Source organism: Cryptotermes secundus, unplaced genomic scaffold, assembly GCF_002891405.2.
Source record: "Cryptotermes secundus unplaced genomic scaffold, Csec_1.0 scaffold2975, whole genome shotgun sequence".
In the NCBI taxonomy this organism is placed as follows: Eukaryota; Metazoa; Arthropoda; class Insecta; order Blattodea; family Kalotermitidae; genus Cryptotermes; species Cryptotermes secundus.
Genome location: NW_019732011.1, coordinates 17,864 through 39,904, shown reverse-complemented (window position 1 = coordinate 39,904; position 22,041 = coordinate 17,864). Strand labels below are relative to the sequence as shown.

The window sequence follows — 22,041 nt, the reverse complement described above, 5'->3', positions numbered from 1 at the left end:
TTTGCTAATCAATCTTCTTTCACGCCAATCGATACCTGTTTCTTTTAGGATCTGCATTAATTTGGTCCAGTTTACCCGGTCAAATGCCTTCTGCCAGTCTATGAAGCAAACACACAGTTCTTCATCTATCTCCAAAGTTCGTTCCGCTATAATTCTCATCATCCCAATGGCATCCCTGGTTCCTTTTCCTCTTCTAAATCCAAACTGATCTTCTCCAAGTACATCCTCTATTTTCCTTTCAATTCTTCTTTTAAGTATCTTATAACATATAACATAAAACATTGGAGATTCAAAATCTTATGTTGACTTTGAAAATTTGTGGGAACCACCCACACTAAACCAAACGTTGTAACAAAAACACACTTATTATGCAATTGTGACTAGGAATTGTTCACAGCTATGCAACTGCTGTAATGAAGTCCCATGGTTCTCTTTCTGCTGTAGATAATTCCTCCATTTATGATCTTTTCACCTTCTGTGGTTCTGCTCATATCAATAATTGTAAATAAGCAAATTCATAAGGTATGAAACCTTTAAGACAGACACAGTAATGGTAAGAAGATGATGAGGATGATAGCCATCAGAAGGACCAACAGATTAACACAGGGTATGAATCAGAGTGTGGATTTGACAAAACAGTGACCTCAAAAGAGTAAGCGAATATGGAAAAATCTAAATTGAAGGTGACCATTCATCAATCAGATATGTTGAATTAAAAATCTGGACTTTCACAACTCAGGAATCATTGAGGATGATCTACTACTCTTATTTCCATGCAGTTTTGTCGTATGGTATAATCTTCTGGGGGAATTCCTCTCATAGTAACAATATATTTAAACTGAAAAAAAAAGGTCATAAGAATTATTAAAATTCTAGAAATAGGGACTCCTGTAGGGATCTGTTTAAGAAATTAGACATATTACCCTTTTATTCTCAGCATATATTCTCATTATTAATCTTTGTAACTGATAATATTTCCTTATTTAAAATAAATTTGGAGTTATATGATATCAATACCAGAAGCAAAAATAATTTTTGCCATTCACAACCAAGGTTGTCAATTGAAATAAATGGTGTTTATTATATGGGTATAAATTATGGTAAATGGACATTTAATCACTTACATAAAAGAACTGTTAGACGATAAGAATCAATTTAAAAATACTTTAAAAATTATCTTCTACTGAATTCTTTTTATTCACTGAAGGACTATTTTAATAGTAAATACTAATCATAATGTTATATTTTTATCCATCATAAGGTGCTTTTTTGTTGCATAAGATATATAATCATCTACTTTCCAGCATGAAGACGTGTTCTAAGTTTAAGATATTGCCATGTATAAAGTAGGAAGATAAATCACATTGGCTTATTGTTTCATCTGACCTATGCTTAATTTCCATAAACCATGTGTATTTTTTACTAACTTCTTAATTGCTATGTTACGTATTTATTGTACATTTTATTGTATAGGTTATCTGTTTGTGTCTGGTTCTATATCTGTCGGGCGTACTCTGTAGCCTCGATTGGATCGATGGCATTTTACAATGAATGAATGAATGAATGAATGAATGAATGAATAGAACCTGAAGTTCCCATATATCTCTCATTCTAGGGTGGTTTATTATGCTTAGATTTAAATCTGACATGGAATTTAAAACTTGAAACATGAAAAATATATTCCAAATTATTTCAGGGGAACCAGGTGTTTTCATTGGAAAGATAAATCCAAAGATTCCATCAAGGGCTTTCCTTGGTTATGTTGATGAGAAGGAATCACAAAAGAAGATTGTGCATGATGTATTTTCCAAGGGAGATTCTGCATTTATTTCAGGTAATGTTTATTTCATGTGCATTTGTTTGTTTACAAATCATTACCACATACCGAATTGATGTTAAGTAGTCCAGCTACTGACAGCATCATAAAATCCCCCCCTCACCAATAAATAAATATTAAACTTAGATTACTGGAGTCTGACTTGATGCCATGGTGAGAGGCACAAATGGGCAGTGCAATGGTCTCCCCACAAATAAAAATTTGCCTGATGATGGCCCATATGCAGCTGAAACATGTTGCAAAATTGAGAAACATTATGTAAAACAAAAGACATTTTGAAGTATTTTGATAGTAACTTTTAGTGTATAAGATATAGTCACAGTGTCTTAATGATATTTTATGATATTTAATAACATTTTAAAGTATTAAAGTTACACTTTCAGTGAGAAATATATTTTAGGTGTCTTTTATAATTAAAAAGCATTGTTGTATTATTGACTTGTTGGGAAGTGACATATATTGTAATACTTCTTTCTTGACATTCCAGGTGATCTTTTAGTATCTGATGAGTTTGGATATTTATTCTTTAAGGACAGAACAGGTGATACATTCAGATGGAAAGGAGAAAATGTGTCAACATCAGAAGTTGAAGCTATAATCAGCAATTTAGTTGATTATCGGGATGCTGTAGTATATGGTGTGGAGGCAAGTCACATGTGATTTTACACTTTTTCATTCATTCCCTTGAATTCACAAATTTCAGAATTGGAGGTATTAGTATGATTTTACATAAATTACGATTCCTCTGTATATCTTTCCAATATTCAATTTTTTGATATACCAAATACTGTGCACTTACATGCTTGTGTGTGCGTCTGCACTAGCTGTTCCTCTGTGATTTTAGTCCACAAGCGAACTATACTGACTGAGCGACTGCCGCTTGTCGGCGAAGTTTTAGTGTCAAAAATATAATGAAATATATACAACAGTAAATGCATAAAATAGAAATAAATATTTTTTTTGTCTGATAAGCACTGGATGCCCCTGAATATACTGGAACATAAAAATGCAACATAAATTAAGGTATATTATACAAAGTATGAGGTGGGAAGGTCATGTAGCAAGAATGGGGGAGATGAGGAATGCGTATAGGATATTGGTGGGAAAGCCAGAAGGAAAGAGACCACAAGGAAGACAAAGGCATAGGTGGGTGGACAATATTAGAATGGATCTTAGAGAGATAGGATGGGATGGTATGGATTGGATAGATCTGGCTCAGGATAAGGACCCGTGGAGGGCTCTTGTAAACACGGTAATGAACCTTCGGGTTCCATAAAATGCTGGGAAATTCTTGAGTAGCTGCAGAATTGGCAGCTCCTCCAGAAGGGCTCAGCTCCATGAGTAAGTAAGTAAGTAAGTAAGTAAGTAAATAATATACAAAGTAGGAGGATGATGAGGGGCAAACAGTATAATTTTCTTTAATTCTGTACAGTTTTATATAATCAGTGAATTATTTCAGTTGGTTTGTCATAAAATATTTTCTTCCAAGGAAAGAAATTTGTTAAATCTTTTCTGAATGTTTCCTTTCTAACAATGGAAGCAGTATAGCAATTTGTATTTTTACTTGAACACTGTATTAACCAGGCTGGACCAGATTTAGTGTTAGTTTCTTTACTAAAATGTTCCTGTAAAGATTTTAATCACTTCCTGATATTTATTTTTAAAGTTACTTGAAGTCTATACATTAATCTCAACTCATATATGGATTCTGAAGCACATGTTCACTTAGACTTAATTTTCAAAATAATTGCTATCTTCGGTAATCACACAATGTTAATTCTATCATCTCCCGTTCTTGGTAAGGTGCTGTTGTTTTCCTTTTATATTCAGAGGTTTATTGATCAATTTGAATGATCTGTTTAAAAAAAAATATGAAAATGTAAGCATATTTCTTCATGTCTACCTATCTACAAGTAACAGCATCAAAATTACAAGATCATTTCCAGTGACACTTGTTATGACAGAGATACATTGCATTTTGTTAAGTTACTTAGGGGCCTTAATAAAATGTTATGCATGTCTTCAAATGTTTATTTTGACAAGTTTTGATGAAATTCTTATATACAGTACTTGTATTACCTTTATTTTATTAATTTGTTTTAATACATTTTATCATAACTTTCCTCAAGAGGCTATACTACATTTTTGTCTTGAATAATGGCTATATATCTTATATGAGATTTTGACAGAACTCACAAACATTGAAAATTCAGTATTATTGTAACAATACCCATAATGCAAGCATCACTGAAATTTGGCCCAAGCTCCTTCTATTACTAACCATCGCATAGCCAGACATGATGTATAAGTGAAAGTCAACCTTTTAAGGCAACCCCAATGGTGCATATTTCACAGAAACTTTTCAAATGTTGGCAAGCCCTGAAAAAGTCTACAGAAATACTGAAGATGTCTCTGTTAGTCCTATTAACAGTTCTACATTCAAATGTCTGCTGACTGATAAGCACTTAATACAGTAAAACGTTGTCAATAATCTATAAGAGTAAAGTGTGACAATATAGCTATTGCTGCAGTAGAGTAAATATGAAGAAAAAGTATTTTTGTGTCATTTGTTATTAAGTTATTGCAATAAGCATAAATATCTATATCTATCCATGGCTCTACGGCCCTTTGTTGGGGGTTGACCGCTTTTTCAATTTTTTGATCCTGTACACAGTCAGTAAGACTCCTTGAATAGGGTATCAGCCAGTTGCAAGGCCTCTGCCTGTACACAGAACAACACAGACATAAAATAAATTCACACAGACATCCATGCCTGAGTGAGATTCAAACCCATGATCCCACTGTTGGAGAAAGCGAAGACAGTTCATGCCTTAGACCACACGACCACTGGCAACTGGTGGTGGCTGGCAATAAGCATAAATATAGCATCTGAAATAAAAAGAGTTATATTCCATATTGGGGTTTCCTTATGGGTGTCCCATTTTCTTCTTCATCTTCCTACTTTGTACTAACTCAATTTTCAAGACAGAACAGAACAAGCATATACTGCTGCAAGCACCTTAAATGTTGTTAACTCTTTCTTTAGGTATAGGGTTATGGGCCAAAACTCATTAAGCTGTGATACTCACATAAGGTAAAAAGAAAATGAAGTTGCTTCCGGACTTAATTAATTAGGCACCACCCATGAGGACATATGAGGGAGTGGAGGTGTAACTCCAATATTCTTGACCTTGGAACTAGATGGAGGTGAGTGGTCAGTTTCACGCCCCAGCAAATTTACTCCTGAGTAAAGAGCCCCCAGTATGCATTGGATAGGAGGCTGGGTGGACCCCAGAGAAAGTCTGGACCCTGTGGAAAAGAGACAAATTTCTTGCCTTGCCAGGATGGAGCCCTGACCATCCAACCTCTAGCCCATCTCTATACTAACTAAGATATCCAGCTCATAAACCATGAGATATCAGCAACTTAACCAAAAAGCATGTATCACTGTCCTCAGGTAGGATCGGATGAGGGCCGGGCAGGAATGGCAGCAATTCTTGATCAGGATGGCACTCTAAATATCACAGCACTAGCAGATGGTGTGAAAAAGGCTCTTCCTTCCTATGCCAGGCCCCTGTTCATAAGGATATTGAGAAAAGTTGAATTGACAGGTATGTATATGTACAAGGTAATATGTTCAGGAGGATATGTATAAAGTATAGAGATGTGCATTGATTTGAAGATCCACAGAGGTTCAGTATTAGTCATTAGTGTTTTTCAACTAGTTTGTTAGTGAAGTATGAACTGCAAGATATTCCTGTGTGTCCAGGTGTGGGTTGTTGGTTTGCAGAATATCTATAAAGTAGTTCTTATGTTTTTTATGTTTTATGTTTCGTTTCAACTAGTTTGTTAGTGAAGTATGAGCTGCAAGATATTCCTGTGTGTCCAGGTGTGGGTTATTGGTTTGCAGAATATCTATAAAGTAGTTTTTATGTTTTTCTTGCATGATGGACTTAATGCAAAATTATGAAATCACACATTGTTGTTATATCCAAGCACTTATGAACCAAATTTAACATCTTTTCCTTATCTTTTTCATTACAAGTTTCTCAGTTCTCTTTCCTGACATCCATGTTATATTTCTAATTGACATCCTGATGTCATCCCATGCAAGTCTGCATATAATAAAAGAATAACCAAACATAGTGGTCATGAGTGTATTGATTAAGTAAATGTATGGAACAGGTAACCATTGTTATCATAATTAATGTGGAGAGGACATATTTCACTTTTCATGAAGCCGTTCAACAAGTGACAAGTGTGTTCATTAATTTAAATTTATATGAAGAAATCTGATGATTTCCATGAAGCAGAGTCTTCTCGAGAAGTCAGTTGTCACTCAGCTGGTCCACTATGAAACACACGACTGGTCCATATCATGCACTAGATGAACCTCAGACCTTACATAGATGAACCCAGTTTATATCAACACACACTATTGCTTTAAGATCCATATAATACAGCTAAGCCTATAACTTCAAAAGTAGGATCTTCCTTTCAGGTTTTCCGACAAATATTTTCTCAGGATTTATATCACCTTGCCACATGACCCATCCCATCCTCTACTTCTTAATTTGATCACACTAATAAAATTTCGTGAGTAGTACAAATTTAAAAACTACAGTGTTTCTAAATTTGCAGTTTTCTCAATTCACCCTGTTATTTGCTTCATCATGGGTCCAAACATTCTTCTGAGTACCCCATTTTTGCACTCCTGCAGGTAGACAAACCTCAGTATTAGAGGACTGCAGAACTCATTTTTATGTGGTCGAACATACCTGAACTTTATAATTTAGCCTATTTCGATTGGAAAATGGAAGGCCTTTTACTTCATACTGCTTCAAATAGCCATGGAGATGGTCATAATGTGTGATGAGAAGTTGCAGTAAATTTACAGAAAATATATGAAGTGGAATACAAATTACATAGGATAATTTCTGCATAATTTCACATTACCCAAATGTATATCTTAGCCTGAAATAAGGGGTAAACAATTATAGGCATGCATAAAATAGGATGGAATCCTGAACTATATTGCACCACTTTAAATGTTATTCAAGAAATTTTCTCCTGCAGAAAAAGACACTATTATATAGTGTTTGTTTCCTTCACAGGAACTTTCAAGCTAAAAAAGAGGGACTTGCAGCGTGAGGGGTTTGATCCATTAAAAATTGAAGATAAATTATACTACCTGAACCCATCTGGAATGTATGAACTTTTGACTGAAGAAATTTATGTTCACATAATTACAGGAAAGATAAGATTATAATTTTCACAGAAATCATGCAATCAGGAAACAGAGTGTGGACTAATACAGATACTCATAATTAATCACCTTACAATGAAATCTGCTGAAAATGGCTGTTACTGTCAAATGAAACTGTGACAGCATGTAAGTGAGAAGCAGGCAAGGTGTTTGAAGATTTCCTGGAACAATCTTCACATTTTGAAAGAATAGGTGTTGGTAATATGTATCAAAGTGCATCATTATTCATCAAAGTACAGATGGTAAATGGGCTTGTATCAAGCTTCATGTAAATTTGGTTATGGCCATCTTTCAAGTTAGAAAAGAGCTATGTTGAAGATAGTTCTTCAGCCATCCCATGTAAGTATCTTTCATGTTCCAGCAGATGAAGTTAAAAAGGTCAAGAAATTCTTGTCAGAAAGACACTGTTGCATTTTTAACTTGTGTTAACAACAATGGTGCCTTTGAGAGGAGAGGATATTTGATTTTCTGTAATCATAAAGTTTGTAAAATTCTCATTGACATCATATTGCAATAAGTTTTCAACATGAAGGCACACTTTTGTTCACATCCCTCCTTCAAATGCTGACACTACTAAGGAAATATGTTATTATGTAATGCCATTACTAAACATTTTTATGGCAGAGAACTATGAAGTTTGTTAAAGCATTATAAGGTATCAGTGAAATAAAGCATATTTTTTTAAAAATAAATGGCGTGTTAGATAAACGTTTTTCTAATCACCTCTACTGAAATATTCTGCATACCTATTTAGAGTACAGCTGTTGCAGTACACCAAGGAAGATGTATTCTGCAAGAGAGTAGCTATGCTATTTGCCTTCTTTGTGTTTAAATACTTTTGTATGAAGGACATACTCCTATATTCATTTATTAATCCTTCAACTTGCGCTAATTTTACTACACATTCTTGCTTGGTATGGAGGAGTTATTTTGGGTTAAACTTCAGGAAGTCAAGAGAAGTCATTTTTTTAATTTGACACCAATTTGAAATTGATGAAGATCGTCGAAAGATCATTGACCAACTTTCTGAGGAAACGAACATCTCATGGAGCACGGTCCAGCGAATTTTAACCGAAGGTTTGCACATGAGACGGGTGTCTGCAAAATTTGTTCCTCGCTTGCTCAGAGATGACCAAAGCGAAAACCGCGTGAATGTTTTCCGCGACTTGAAGAGTGAAGTGCAGTTTTCCCTAACAGAAAGCAAAATTTCACGCACACTCTTTGTTCCTTCTGGTCTGCCATCTCACTAATCGCCAAAGGGTTGAAACAGGAAAGCACACAACAGAGCACCACAGACAAACCACTTAACTCAGACTGATGCCAGCTCACTAACAGTCGCGGGAGACCCCCAGCTAACACCACCTAGCAGCACAACTTGTAACTACAAAGCATGCGCGCGCAACAGGTCGGTTCCGGTTATTTTTGGGTCCCCCTTCGTAAATGCACATCTGCCAAGGCAGATCATTGCTCTTGCGTTGTTTCACTGTCTGAATGTAGGCTACTCCCGTCTTTAGGCTCCGAGAGTGTAGGTTGGGATGTTTCTGTGTATATATAACATTGTTTTGTTAAAAATGGGGGAAGGGGAGATAAAGCAGGGATTGGTGCCTCATCTGGGTCAGTTGTGTAGAGGACTTTTTAAGTGCCCTGGGGTGCATACAAAATCCCACCAGCAACTAATGTTGCTGTGGAGGTACAGCTTCAGCACTAGACAGAGGGGTCCATATCACACCCCAGCCACTTCACTCTCAGGAAATGTCCCCAGTAACTTTTGGAAATGAGGTTAAGTGAGCCCCAGTGCTGATCAGGATGCTGTGGCAAAGAGAAAAATCTCCTCTCCCTCCCAGAATGAAACCACAATTTTCTGTTCATCCTATCTTAAAAGCTATTCCCTATACTGACTGAGCTACAGCAACTTGTTGTCTTACACTAAAAGAAGAAGAGTTTGAGGATTTATGAGAAGGTGGAGCTGAAGAGAACATTTGGACTAATTGCGAAGAGACAGTAAGAAAGGACAGGAGGAATGCAGAAAATAAAATTACAGGACTTTATAATTTTTACTCTTTGTGAAATTTTGATGGGTTGATAAAATCAAGGATGAGGAGGTTGGTGAGGCATGTACCATGGATGGAAGCGAAATGAACACAAAATATTAATTGAAGTACTTGAAAGGAAGAGATTCTTTGAAGAGGTATGTATAGATAGATGTATCCTATTAAAATGGATGTTACAGAAATAGCATGCAAGGAAGTGCAGCTGATTCAAGTTGTTCAGGATAGGGTCCAGTGGAGGGCACATGTGAATATGGCAATGAACCTTCCAATTCCATAAAGGATGGGAAATTTCTTAACTCTGTGTAATTCTTTATGCAGTTTTCTGCATTTTCCTGTAATGTCCTGTCTCTTTGATCCATTTATTTTTCTCAGCATCTTGTTCTCATATGTCTCCAAAATACAGAGCAGATTTTTGTAAAGCATGTTAATTGTTCTGCACTTTTATCTCTCCTGCCTTCTATCACAATGACCCTATTTTGTGAGTCGACACACGAGTAGTGCAGTTTCCACATGCCACATGTTCCTGTTTGAACTTTTTACTATAAGCCTGATCCAGAAGTTCTATTAGAGCCTTCTTCAGCCCCTTTGATAATCATTCTAAAAAAATGAAAATTAAAAATGTTTTTGAACAGTCGCTTCAGAAAAGACATGATGCCTTCTGAGTTTTTTTTTAGTGTTTGCTGAATGTCTCCAAAGACATCTGAATGTCTCAGATGTGTCATGCTTTGGACTTTGCGGGGGTTAGATTTCGACTCTAATACCATCTGCCCTGAGTGAAATTCTTTCAATGCCTATTTGGCCTGTGTGTCTATGTGCTGCATGAACGAGGTTCGAATCCTGGCAGGGGAAAGGATACTTATGAATATTAATGTCTTCTAGGATGTGATGCTGTGTAGTCTGGTAGTTCTTTACAGATGTTTCGGAGGAATGGACAACTTCCTTCTTCAGGGTAGAAGAGCCACTGCCGTGAGAAACTCGCATCTCACAAGGATATCTATCTTTGCCACCACGTACACAGTCCTGTGGCCCATCTATCCTCCCTCACAATTGGTACCGGGCGCTATTTTCTCGAGGATACAGCGGCAGGGGTTAAATTGGCCTCTTATTTGTATATATGCCAAGGCTAAGAATGCGTGTGTAGGAGATTTACAGAGTGAGTCTAAATTATCGTCGCTGTTTCAATGGCCTGTAAACGGAAACCCCGACGGTAATTTATAATCACCCTATACATCCACTCCCTTAAACATAGTATATATGGTACAAGTAAAAAGTAAAAAAGTAAAGTAAAACTATCCCTGTAACAGGCCGTGAAGGCCCATAGCGTTGTGAGACGTTGAGGGTGCCACATTATCTAGACAATCGGCTCAAAGATGGCGGTAAAGTTGTCAGCCCTACGCGCCGGCCGCGCTTTACTCCCCAGGAAAATTAATTAATTCCTGGTACTAAGTTCTGTTAGAGGCTGAGTGAACCCCAGGGCCATAATGCGGCCGGAAGGATTAGGTCAATTGAAAAAATCAAATGATCTCATCGGGATTTGAACCCGCGACCTTCCGGCTTGTAGCATAGCTCCTCAACAAACTACCCTACCGCGTGCCCCTCAAACTTATAAATGGTGCGGTGCTTAATTAAATTGGATTTTAAAGAAACACTGTCTGGACTGGATTTATCTGACTCAGGACTGTGTCCATTAGCAGGCTTTCATGAACACGGCGATGAACAAATTGGTCCCATAAAATGAAGGCAAGTTCTCGACTAGATGAATATTATCTTCTCAGTAAAACTGCTGTATTGAGTAAGTAGAAAATAATGAAAAAAAAAAAACCTTTCAATGAACATTATATACCGACCATGATTACATTTTCGGTCTGAAGGCGTCCCTTGGAATTCTGGCGGCCTGTGGTGGCTGTTCGACTAGTTTCCTTGTATCTGGCGCTTTGTTCTGGAAGTTACATGTTCAGTACATTGCGTGTCCCGACACCTGTTTCGTTTGATTTACCGCTTCTCGACTTGATACTATGTCACTTGGCGCTGAATGCTAGAATGCCTACAGATTACAGTTTGGGACTTCCTGGAGGTAATAAGGAAGGTACAGTAAAGTTGTTCAGATTAATACGTCCTCAGTTACGTCTAGATGATCCAAAAGATACTGCCCTTATTACCTGAGTTACGCTTGCGCAATGAGAACCTCATCTTCCAAGACCGCGATACGCAGACTTAAAGCTGGGTCCGAGATTGACACTACAGTTTGTGATGTCACTCGACTCTTACGGCAGTTGTGTAGTGGACGTCGTGACGTTAAGTCGATATATCTTGTTTGTCGAGGCGAGACAGCTTAAATATTGACATACAGGATGAGTGAAAATTCATTATGGTCATCGCTCTTCAATTCTACAACTGTGACGGTTTTCGAAATTTCACAGTTTTTTCTTCTGCTGATTGTGGCAGTGATAACACTTATTGTTATAAACTACAGAAGACGAATTTATATAGCAATGGTCACGTTGCCAAGGGATTTAAGGTAAGTTAAAGTTATAATTACTGGCATTAGACTTGTAAGTTTCACCAGCTTACTTATGCCACCAGAAATGTAACCCACCTATCGTCAAACCACGGCTGGCTGCACAACGTCCTACCTCAAGGGGTCCCGTTGTGCGTTGATATAGCCAAAATATTGGTGCAAATTTTATCAATATTGCAGTTCATTTTTATATTTCTGTTTTGTACTTCTCGATATGTGAATACAAATATCCATACGTATTTTTCATCTCTTGTTATAAATACGCCATGATTGAATCCTGTAACTAAACGCGTTTCAAATAGTTGTGGCCGCTTTGAGAAAAAGTAAAGACTTTTTATGACTGAAATGGTTGATGGGGGACATGTGAGGACTTTTTATGTGTTTAAGAGTTGGCGTTGATAATACGGCAGGGTGAGAGAGTGGACAGACAGCCACTTTGCGCCCGGAGCCCCAGAAGCGTAGCTACAATAGCGCTGCAAACAAATTTATAAATAATATACATGCAACATTATAAAATGGCAACTGTATGAAATTTGAATCAAAGTGTGATCAAAGTTATTGCAGGCTTCACAGCATACAGTAAGGGATAACAGTTTCTCCCCTAGAATCTACAGTTTTATAAAACAATTTAGGTTGTCCTGCCCCAAGAATAGGGTGAAATACGTGATGTCGAAAAAAGGGGCCTTCTGTATTTTTCATTACCATTCCACCAAAGTAAATTCTGTAACAACGTAGATTAATTTTTGGGGTGGGTAATGCTTGCTACCATTTAGTCCAGAACCTTTTGTCCTCTCGTCTGTTGTCCAAAAACATAAAAATTAGAATTACAAAACTATAATTTTGCCTGTGGTTCTGTATGGGTGTGAAACTTGGTCTCTGACATTAAGGGAGGAACATAGACTGAGGGGGTTTGAGAAGAGGGTGTTGAGAATATTTTGACCAAAGAGAGATGAAATCACATGAGGTTGGACAAAACTGCATAATGAGGAGCTTCATACCTTGTGCTCTTCTCCAAGTATAATTAGAATGATCAAGTCAAGGAGGATGAGGTGGGCAGGTCATGTAGCACGAAAGGGGGAGACTATGAATGCGTATAGGATATTGGTGGGAAAGCCAGAAGGAAAGAGACCACTGGGAAGACCAAGGCGTAGGTGGGTGGACAATATTAGAATGGATCTTAGAGAGATAGGATGGGATGGTATGGATTGGATAAATCTGGCTCAGGATAGGGACCAGTGGAGGGCTCTTGTGAACACGGTGATGAACCTTCGGGTTCCATAAAATGCTGGGAAATTCTTGAGTAGCTGCAGAATTTGCGGTTCCTCAAGAAGGGCTCAGCTCCATGAGTAAGTAAGTAAGTAAGTAAGTAAGTTGGGTTACTTCCAAGTAATGATTTATAATTGTGTGCGTGATTTGAGATTCACATAGCGGTGATTATGGTAAAAGTATACCGAAGTTTCGGAATAACGTGTTGCTCCATCTTCAGGTTTGGAGAATGAATCTTGCTGCTTGCTTGTTTGATTGCTGGATATATTCTTCACCTTGAAGATGGAGGCAGCACGTTAATCAGGAAAGTCGGTGAACTTACGTGAGAAGTACCCCAAATTCTGTGCGTGGTTAAATACTTCCTGGGTCATGTTTAGTGTACGGTTGTAAGAATTCCGATATTACAGAAAAATCGGAAGGAAATTTTAGGTTTACTGAAACCTATACAGTATCCTTTTCTAATACACTGTCATTGCCTGTTAATAGATTATAAATTTAGTTGGGTGAGGCACTATGCGACAAGCCGGAGGGTCTCAGGTTCGAGGCCCGATGAGGTGGGTTTTTTTCAATTGACCTAATCCTTCCAGCTGTATTATGGCCCTGGGGTCGACCCAGCCTCTAGCAGAAATGAGTACCAGGAATCTTCCTGGGGGTAAAGGGCGTCCAGCGCGTAAGGCTGACAATCTGACTGTCATCTGAGCCGATTGTCTAGAGAAAATGTGTGAGCCTCGACGTCTCACAACCCTCTGGGCCTTCACGGTCTGTTACAATGGTAACATTAATTTTATGCTACGAAAATAGTAATAATGGTAAATGTGAGTGTACGTGTATGTGAGTGTACCAGTCCCTATTACAAACCACATGAATCAACTCCATCCCTCATATCCTACTTACTATTATACTCCCATCAATGTCTAGGTCTAAGAAGTGCTCTTTTCCATTCTAGTTTTTTTCTGATAATAATACATCTGGGTGAATCTATGAGACGATAGGCATATGTGTGTAAAAGCTAAAGCTGAACTATCATTAATTAAGATCTGAAAGTTTCTGACGATTGTACATTAATACAAATATTATGTTTTTGGACATTATCCCTCGTCTTGTATTTATCTAAAAACCGTCCTGTTCATTCTTCAAAACATAACGTTAAAATACTTCTGGTTTTGGCATATGACCTTCGCTCGGTTGACCAAACTATGAACGACTCCCCTTCTTACGTGATATGGGTGGTTGGATTTGAAATGAACATAAGGATCAGTATGAGTAGCCAAAATTTTGTGGTCAGTTTTGGACCCCGCTTCATAACGCAAACGTCTAAGAATCGAAGGGTATTTTAGCCTCAACTGCCATAGTCAATTTGATGGTAGGCCTAATGCTGTTGATATAGTGGAGAAATTCCTGTAACTTTTGCTGATGCATGTGGCCATATCACGAACGTGTCGTCGACGTACACCTTAGTCATTTTGCGGGTATGTATTCAGCTGTGTCCAATGCCGTTTCTTCAGAATGCTCCATGAATATATTACTGACCACCGGAGATAGAGTTTCCCAATGCCATACACTCATTTTGCTGGTAGAATTTATCCTCAAACTGGAAGTACGTGGTTGTTAGGCAGATGTCCGGTAGTATGAAGTGTTTTTCGCGTAAACCGGTAACAACTGGGTCGAGAAATTCTGTCAAGGACGTTTGAGAGCTGCAGATGATAGCCGACCAATTCCTCCTGCTGAGATTGCGACAGAAGAAGCTGTGCAGAGGGTGGAAGAGTTGGTTTGAGCTGACAGGAGAACAACGATAGACAGTGTAACTGCACTGTGGTGTTCCCATGACTTAGTATACAACATAATGCATGATCGCTTGAAGTTTCGGACAGTATGCGCACGGTGGGTGTCCACAGAACTGAAGGGCCAAGAAAAAATTGCGACATCTTTTATGGTATGCAGATGAAGGAGAGAAGATATGCTTAACAGGATTGTTACCGGGGACGAATCATGGGTGCATTACCACCAACCCGAAACAAAGAGCGTTTCAATGCAATTAAAAATTTTCAGTTGAAAAGGAGGTGCAAAAGTGTCTGAGAAAACAGTCAAACGATTTCTATGCTGCGGGTCTGGACGCACTGATTAAGAATTGGGACAAGTGTATCAACGTTGATGGAGGATATGTAGAGAAATAAGATATTTTTTACAGGTTTGAATATCACATATTTTACGTTTTATATCCATTTGTAACTTACGGTATTTACTGACTCTCCCCCCAATTAGGACTCCGCTCTGGTTCTTCTGCTGTCAATAGCGAGAAAGGTAGGATGACTGAAGCATGGACTGAAAAGGATTTGGAAGGAAGTGTCCCTAGCCTAATCGAGGTACTATCCCAGGATTTTCCTGGATGAACTGAGGAAAACTACGAAAGAGCTCGGTCACGATAGCTGGCTTCTGGGCTAAGATTCGAAACTAGGACCTCCCGCCTCAGCCCGCTCGGCACTCCATGGTGTTACCTGCTTTCCCTTTTTTCATTATTTATTTGTCTGTTGTTTACTGCACGAACATGTCAGTTCCTCAGACTACACAGCGGGAAACTGTAGAATGAATTGAAGCGGATGTGGACGTTGTAGTGTAAGATACTACCTCGGCATTTACGAGGGGTAACTGAGGAAGACCGCCGGTCACGGTATCCGAGCGGTCTAAGGCATGTACTATCTCCGCTCGCTCGAAAGCCGAGATCGTGGGTTCTAATCCCACACAAGGCATGGCTGTTTGGGACGTGTTCATTCTGTGTTTGTGTTGTACTCTGTTTAGGTAGAGGCCCTGCGACGAGCTGATCACTGTTCCAGGAGTCCTACCATCTGTTAAGTGATCATGAAACTGAAAATCAGAGGCCAGGGCTCAAGGGGATTGTAGAACCAGTGAACAAAACTGAGGAAGACCACGAAAGGTCTCATTCAGAATAAGTGTCCTGACCTAGATTCCAACCAAGCACCTCCGAGACAAACATCACATGAGCAATACTGGCTATAAAATTGTTAACAACTGCAAAGTTTTTCATCTGAATGGAATAAACGGCCATAACTGCAACATATTTCACAACCTCCTCGGTTCAGATTTTTTTCCCTGCGCCAATAAGAGCCACGTGACAAAACATGTTCTCGCCTTCGTGAACAAACTGATGGTCGTGCGAGGTAGCTGATGCCATGATGCAACCTGACGTTTACGGGTCTGTAGAGGAACATAATTTCCGTATGTCGTGACGTCCGATTATTTGCATAACTGTATAGATAAACATAAATTCTATTCTGCTGTCTCTGAAAAAGCCAATGTAATGTCACCTGATAAAAAATCCGTAAAAAAGATGAAAGAAAGACTTTTTTAAAATGACGAACAGAGCAACGCCCTATCAAAAGAAATGTGTCTAATTCTGGTCATACAGGCCTAAATTATGTGAGGTTAGGTTTCGAAAGGCGAGAGAGACCAATATATTCACAGCAATCATATAGGCTTACTTTGCTTACTCATGGAGCTGAGCCCTTCTGGAGGAGCCGCCAATTCTGCAGCCACTCAAGGATTTCATAGCATTTTATGGAACCCGAAGGTTCATTACCGTGTTCGCAAGACCCCTCCACTGGTCCCTATCCTGAGCCAGACCAATCCAATGCATACCATCCTATCCTATATCTCTAAGATCCATTCTAATATCGTCCACCCACCCACGCCTTGGTCTTCCCAGTGGTCTTTTTCCTCCTGGCTTTCCCACCAATATCCTATACGCATTCCTCGTCGCCCCCATTCGTGCTACATGCCCTGCCCACCTCATCCTCCTTGACTTGATCATTCTAATTAATTATATTTGGAGAAGAGTACAAGTTATGAAGCTCCTCATTATGCAGTTTCTCCAACCTCCTGTCACTTCATCTCTCTTCGGTCCAAATATTCTCCTCAACACCCTCAGTCTATGTTCCTCCCTTAATGTCAGAAACCAAGTTCCACAACCATACATAACCACAGGCAAAATTATAGTTTTGTATATTCTAATTATTATGTTTTTGGACAGCAGACGAGAAGACAAAAGGTTCTGGACTGAATGGTAGCAAGCATTACCCGAGTTCAATCTCCACTTAATTTCCTCCTGAATCAGGTTTTGGTTTGTTATAGTTGTCCCCAAATATCTGAACTGTGCCACATTTTATCATATAGACTTATATATACCGGCCTTTGTAATGTTTGACCGGCTTTCCTACTGGCCTTAAGAGTCTACTTTGTTTTGCGAAACCATTTCCATTCGTGCTCTCGACTTTTGAGCTTGCTAGACACAAAGGTTCCCCAATCGTACACAATACCTGAACACGCAAAGGTGTGTTACCAAAATTGTAAGTACCACGTTAAATCCTCATGCTGCGAAAGTCGTGTTGTTTGAAATCTAAACCCACTAGGGTTCAGGACGATAATTTTCGCCAAGGCACCAGTAACTTTAAAAGAAATGATTACCATATGTTTCCAGGGGCGTGAGATATCACTGTATTTTCTTTTGCTTAATGTTTCCAAAATGTTTGAACACTATTTGCCAAATTCTTGTAAAAAAAAGTAAAAGCAAAGCTATCCTTGTAACAGACCGTGAAGGCCCATAGGGTTGAGAGATGTTGAGGCTCACACATTTTCTAGACAATCGGCTCACAGATGGCAGTAAACTTGTCAGCCTTACGCGCCGGCCGCGCTTTACACCCAAGAATATTCCTGGTACTCATTTCTGTTAGGGACTGAGTCGACCCCAGGGCCATAGTGCGGCTGGAAGGATTAGGTCAACTGAAAGAAATTGAATGACCTAATTGGGACTTGAACCCACGACTTTCGGCCTCAACCAACTACGCTACCGCGTGCCCCTGCCAAATTCTTGACTCCTCATATTGATACAAATAAAACGATTCGGTTCTCTCAATTCTGTTTCGTTTCAGGTTCTTCTGAACGTAATGGATACAATTTTTAATCACAGATATATCAGTTACTCTGTCACATTTCGAAAATTTGATTGCTTTCTTGAACGGAAATGTAGTCTTCTCTTGCATGTGGCCCAAAATTGTGGAGAGCCAGAAGAACATGCTCGCCCTTCGATTTCCTTTTCTCTAGTGGAGGGTGGATCCAGCTGGGTCCACTCGACACGGCGGTCACTGGTTGGCCTATTGTACGTACCCCGGGTGATTATGATGATGGAGAATTTGGTGGAATGAAGATTGGCAGGGGAAATCGAAGTACTCGGAGAAAACCCGCCCCAGCGCCACTTGGTCCACCACAAATCCCACTTGACCAGACCCGGGATCGAACCCGGACCGCCTCGGTGGGAAGCCAGAGACTAACCGCTTGAGCTATTCGATTTCCTTAATAATACAGTTAACCGCAAACATTAGAGAACTTGAAATGTGACCTGAGAGGCCAGTTCAAATTATCCATTGTGAACCTAACTTTGAATTTATTGGATCTGAGGTTGTCAAGGCCATGGCTATGAAGAGTAAACACTCTCCTCTGGCATGTGACACCGTATAGTGTGGCACTCCACAGAAATGTACTGCTTTCATCACTGCTCCCGTTTGCTTGACTTGTTCTTCATCTTTCAGGTTTCTATGTCACATTCCTTGAGAATTCAAAGGGAGGGCTTAAGAATTTTCTATATAAGGCTTCATACTGCTAACTTCCTCTGCGTTCTCTCCTAAGACTGTCCGTCTACGCCGTCTACGCAGAAATAGTCAATCGTAAACTGTCTCCTTTCTATAGTAATACCATACTTGACGTAAAAGAAAAAGTAAAGCCATCCCTGTAACAGGCCGTGGAGACCCACAAGGCTGTGAGACATCGAGGTTCCCATATTTTTCTAGACAAAAGGCTCACACATGGCGGTGATGTTGTCAGCCTTATGTGCCGGCCGCTATATACCCCCAGGAAGATTCTTGGTACTCACTTCTGTTAGAGGCTGAGTCGACTCCAGAGTCACGGTGCGGCTGGAACGGTTAGATCAATTGAACAATTCAGTGACTTCATTGGGAATCGAACCCGTAACTTTCTGGCTTGTTGTATAGTGGCTCAACCAACTACGCTACCGCGTTCCCCCACATTTCACATATCCACTTCAAATATTACCAGTACTCATAGAATATACAAGATACACAGAAACAAAAGATAGCTCGCTTATTCATGACCTGCAACGAAACCAAGGTTCAGACAACGTGGTAATTTTCGACAATTTGTTGCTATGATAACCCGAAATAAGGGAATGATAATGATAAATATCACGTTATAAACTTCATATGTTACTCGTATATGTACATACATACATACACACGCGGTTAACGACCCGTAATGCCAAATTTAAACAGAACACGTACTTCCAACATGAGCGAATAAATACGCCTGACCTATCAGAACGGTGAAGCTAATTGGTACCTAAAGTTCTGGCTTCTGGGATATGATACCCTATAGTCTATTAAAAGTCAAACGACGTTTCGGAGGAACATGTCGCCCCCATCTTCGAGGTGAGAAAATAAGCAGGGCAAAAAATCAGCTTTGCTTGCCACATGCCTTCACACTGGTTTCTTGCACGGCTTATTCTTCGATTCTGAAGATGGAAGCGACATAGTCCTTCGAAATATCGACTGATTTTCAACGGACTATACGGAATTTTATTCCAAACAGAACTATACAAATGTAGTCGTGTTTGCTGGCCTTCATGGTTTGGTTCAGGAACATTGGGAATCCTTGGAGGTATTTTATTACGTTCCGTATTTTGTGTGTTCTGATCATGCACACACATAACCGTTCCCTAGCTCCGATAACGTCATTGACTTGAAGGTACACTGCCGTCATTGTCTGCGGAGTACGGGATGAAACGAACCCGAATGACTTCATCTTGGACTTCGATATTCGGACATCGTCACTGCGCTTCATGAGTGACAGATAACAGAGGTCATGTATTCATGCATAAACATAAATTTTATTTTGAGAATTAAATTATCATTAACATTATCTCATGTTTTATTTCACTGAATGAAATAGTAACTCTTCAGAACTATGAACTTAGAATTTTTAACAACACATTGCCTTCAATTTGAATGGTAAATTTTATGAACCCATTGGTGTGTATTGGTGTATATCAGAACACACCTGGGAGATTTTAATTGAACTTTGAAAGAGCTTGCTGTGACAGACGTTAAGCCCTGAAATTTATTTTTTGGTACATTCAGCAGTGGAAAGTTATACAAATGTCCCTTGCTCGGTAACATCCTTCTGTCCGTACGTAACAACTCGATAAATTATTAATGGATTTTCATGAAATTTAATAGAGTGGAGGTACACTAAAATTTGTCGAGAATTTCCAATTTTAATTAAAATCGGACAACAACGACGGTCACTTTACATTAACAAAATAAATACACACGTTTCTGTATGTTACTAGATAACGAAACGTTTCGGAAGCTGGATCTATTTCCGTCCGCAGGTGAGAAAGGGGAGGAAGTCACCTACTCAGTTGGGTCCCTTTGAAAGAGCCAAGCCCAATCCAGTTTCCGAAACTTTCGTGTTTTCTAGTGTCTACAATATCGGACGATGGATAAACAAATGATTCTGAGTAAAACTAAGTTATTTCGAGACTTATATATGTACATTCTTTTATTTTCAGGATCATGTACGGATTTGGAAAACTTATATGGTATAATCGCGTTTTTCAAAAGCAAAACACAACTGTGTTGAAACTGTTCCAACAACGTGTAGCAAAGGAACCGAAGAAGATAGTATTTTACTTCGAAGACAAGGCTTGGACGGTTGCAGATGTAAGTAAGCATAACAAGATAGAAAACGAAACCACGAAGTAAAAACTTTTGTCCATTGGCTTCGTTATGTCCGCTACACGAATAGGTCTCAACCCGCGGAAAGCGACCCACTGGTGGTGCTTAACGGTCGGCTGAGTGGGACGTGAAGTCTCGAAATCAATACTTCTGTGATTCAAAATTTATTTATAAAGAAGGGCCGCGCCATAGCTCAAGCGGTTAGTCGCTGGCTTCCCACCGCGGCGGCCCGGGTTCGATCCCGGGTCTGGTCAAGTGGGATTCGTGGTGGACAAAGTGGCGCTGGGGCAAGTTTTCTCAGAGTACTTCGGTTTCCCCTGCCAATCTTCATTCCACCAATTGCTTCACAATCACCCTCACCTATCATCTGGGGCTGGTACAATAGGCCAGAAGTGGCCGCAGTACAAGGGACTTAGTCCCACCCCACTAGCAATAAGAAATAGTTATAAAGACATTTCCTATACAAAGCACAGTCTTCTCGTAAATGCTGCACCGTGGACCTAATGATATCTGATAAGAGAACTGTGTTTCTTCTATACTAGGGGTCCGTATACTCACAAACGTAACATCATAATGACCAATACTGAAAAAGAAAATACAGATTTCATCGAGTCCTTCTGAGAAATCCTATTTTAATGAAAATGACAATTCATTACTGAAAAGAAAGCTTCGTCTTTTCTAGAGTTTGGTGTATATATATATATATTTATTTATTTATTACATTCTTAAATACATTTTTTCTGTCCCATGTATATCGTTTGTTACTACGGCATGTTTCGTATCTGCACACACGGATATCACAGGAATGCAAACAACCCAAGAGGCAGATATATACAGATAAGCCACGCATCCCAGACAAGAACTGCAAATATAAACACTGCACAAACAAATATGCGCTCTGCTATAACAACACACATAACAATCCTCTTGGTGGCAGCAACAGAATATTAGGTGATATAATTTTATGAACTTCTGAAGAACTTTTAATTATTCATACGAAAAAAATACTTGCAAAAATTAACAATCAGCATAGACGTATGACCCAAAATAGAGCATACAGTGAATTAATTTTACCAGGACTCCCTTATACATAAAAATACTTTTATTTACAAAAATTTAAAACTCTTGTTTGTTATGACGTAATATTCCGTTATTTTGTCGCGTATTGTAGGTGGCGTTTTACCATCCGGGGTACGCTGTTGTTTTATCTGGAAGTAAAGAACTACGTGTATTATGTAATTTTTTTTTTATTTTTTTTTTTCGGGGTTAAAGGGAATTACTTA

The 22,041-nt window shown here is 39.0% G+C and overlaps 2 protein-coding genes and 1 long non-coding RNA gene across 4 annotated transcripts in view; 2 read left to right on the top strand and 1 right to left on the bottom strand.

Annotated features, from left to right (window-relative positions):
• The window catches only part of LOC117282562, a 12,723-nt gene extending 10,677 nt beyond the window's left edge, over nucleotides 1-2,046 (bottom strand). Inside the window, exon 1 of the long non-coding RNA XR_004513357.1 lies at nucleotides 1,886-2,046. This is a non-coding gene — a long non-coding RNA (uncharacterized LOC117282562). The remainder of the gene's footprint in view (nucleotides 1-1,885) is intronic.
• The window catches only part of LOC111867550 (long-chain fatty acid transport protein 4), a gene marked incomplete at its 5' end in the record, with an annotated part of 56,027 nt that extends 48,232 nt beyond the window's left edge, over nucleotides 1-7,795 (top strand). For both annotated transcript variants that reach the window (XM_023857529.2, XM_023857530.2), the window contains 4 exon segments: nucleotides 1,697-1,834; nucleotides 2,325-2,482; nucleotides 5,295-5,448; nucleotides 6,952-7,795. In XM_023857529.2, the coding sequence (XP_023713297.2) occupies nucleotides 1,697-1,834; nucleotides 2,325-2,482; nucleotides 5,295-5,448; nucleotides 6,952-7,106 (605 nt within the window).
• A 3,592-nt stretch (nucleotides 7,796-11,387) lies between these two features.
• The window catches only part of LOC111867549 (long-chain fatty acid transport protein 4-like), a gene marked incomplete at its 3' end in the record, with an annotated part of 27,298 nt that continues 16,644 nt past the window's right edge, over nucleotides 11,388-22,041 (top strand). Inside the window, 2 exon segments of the mRNA XM_023857528.2 lie at nucleotides 11,388-11,672; nucleotides 20,593-20,743. Of these exon segments, the coding sequence (XP_023713296.2) occupies nucleotides 11,506-11,672; nucleotides 20,593-20,743 (318 nt within the window).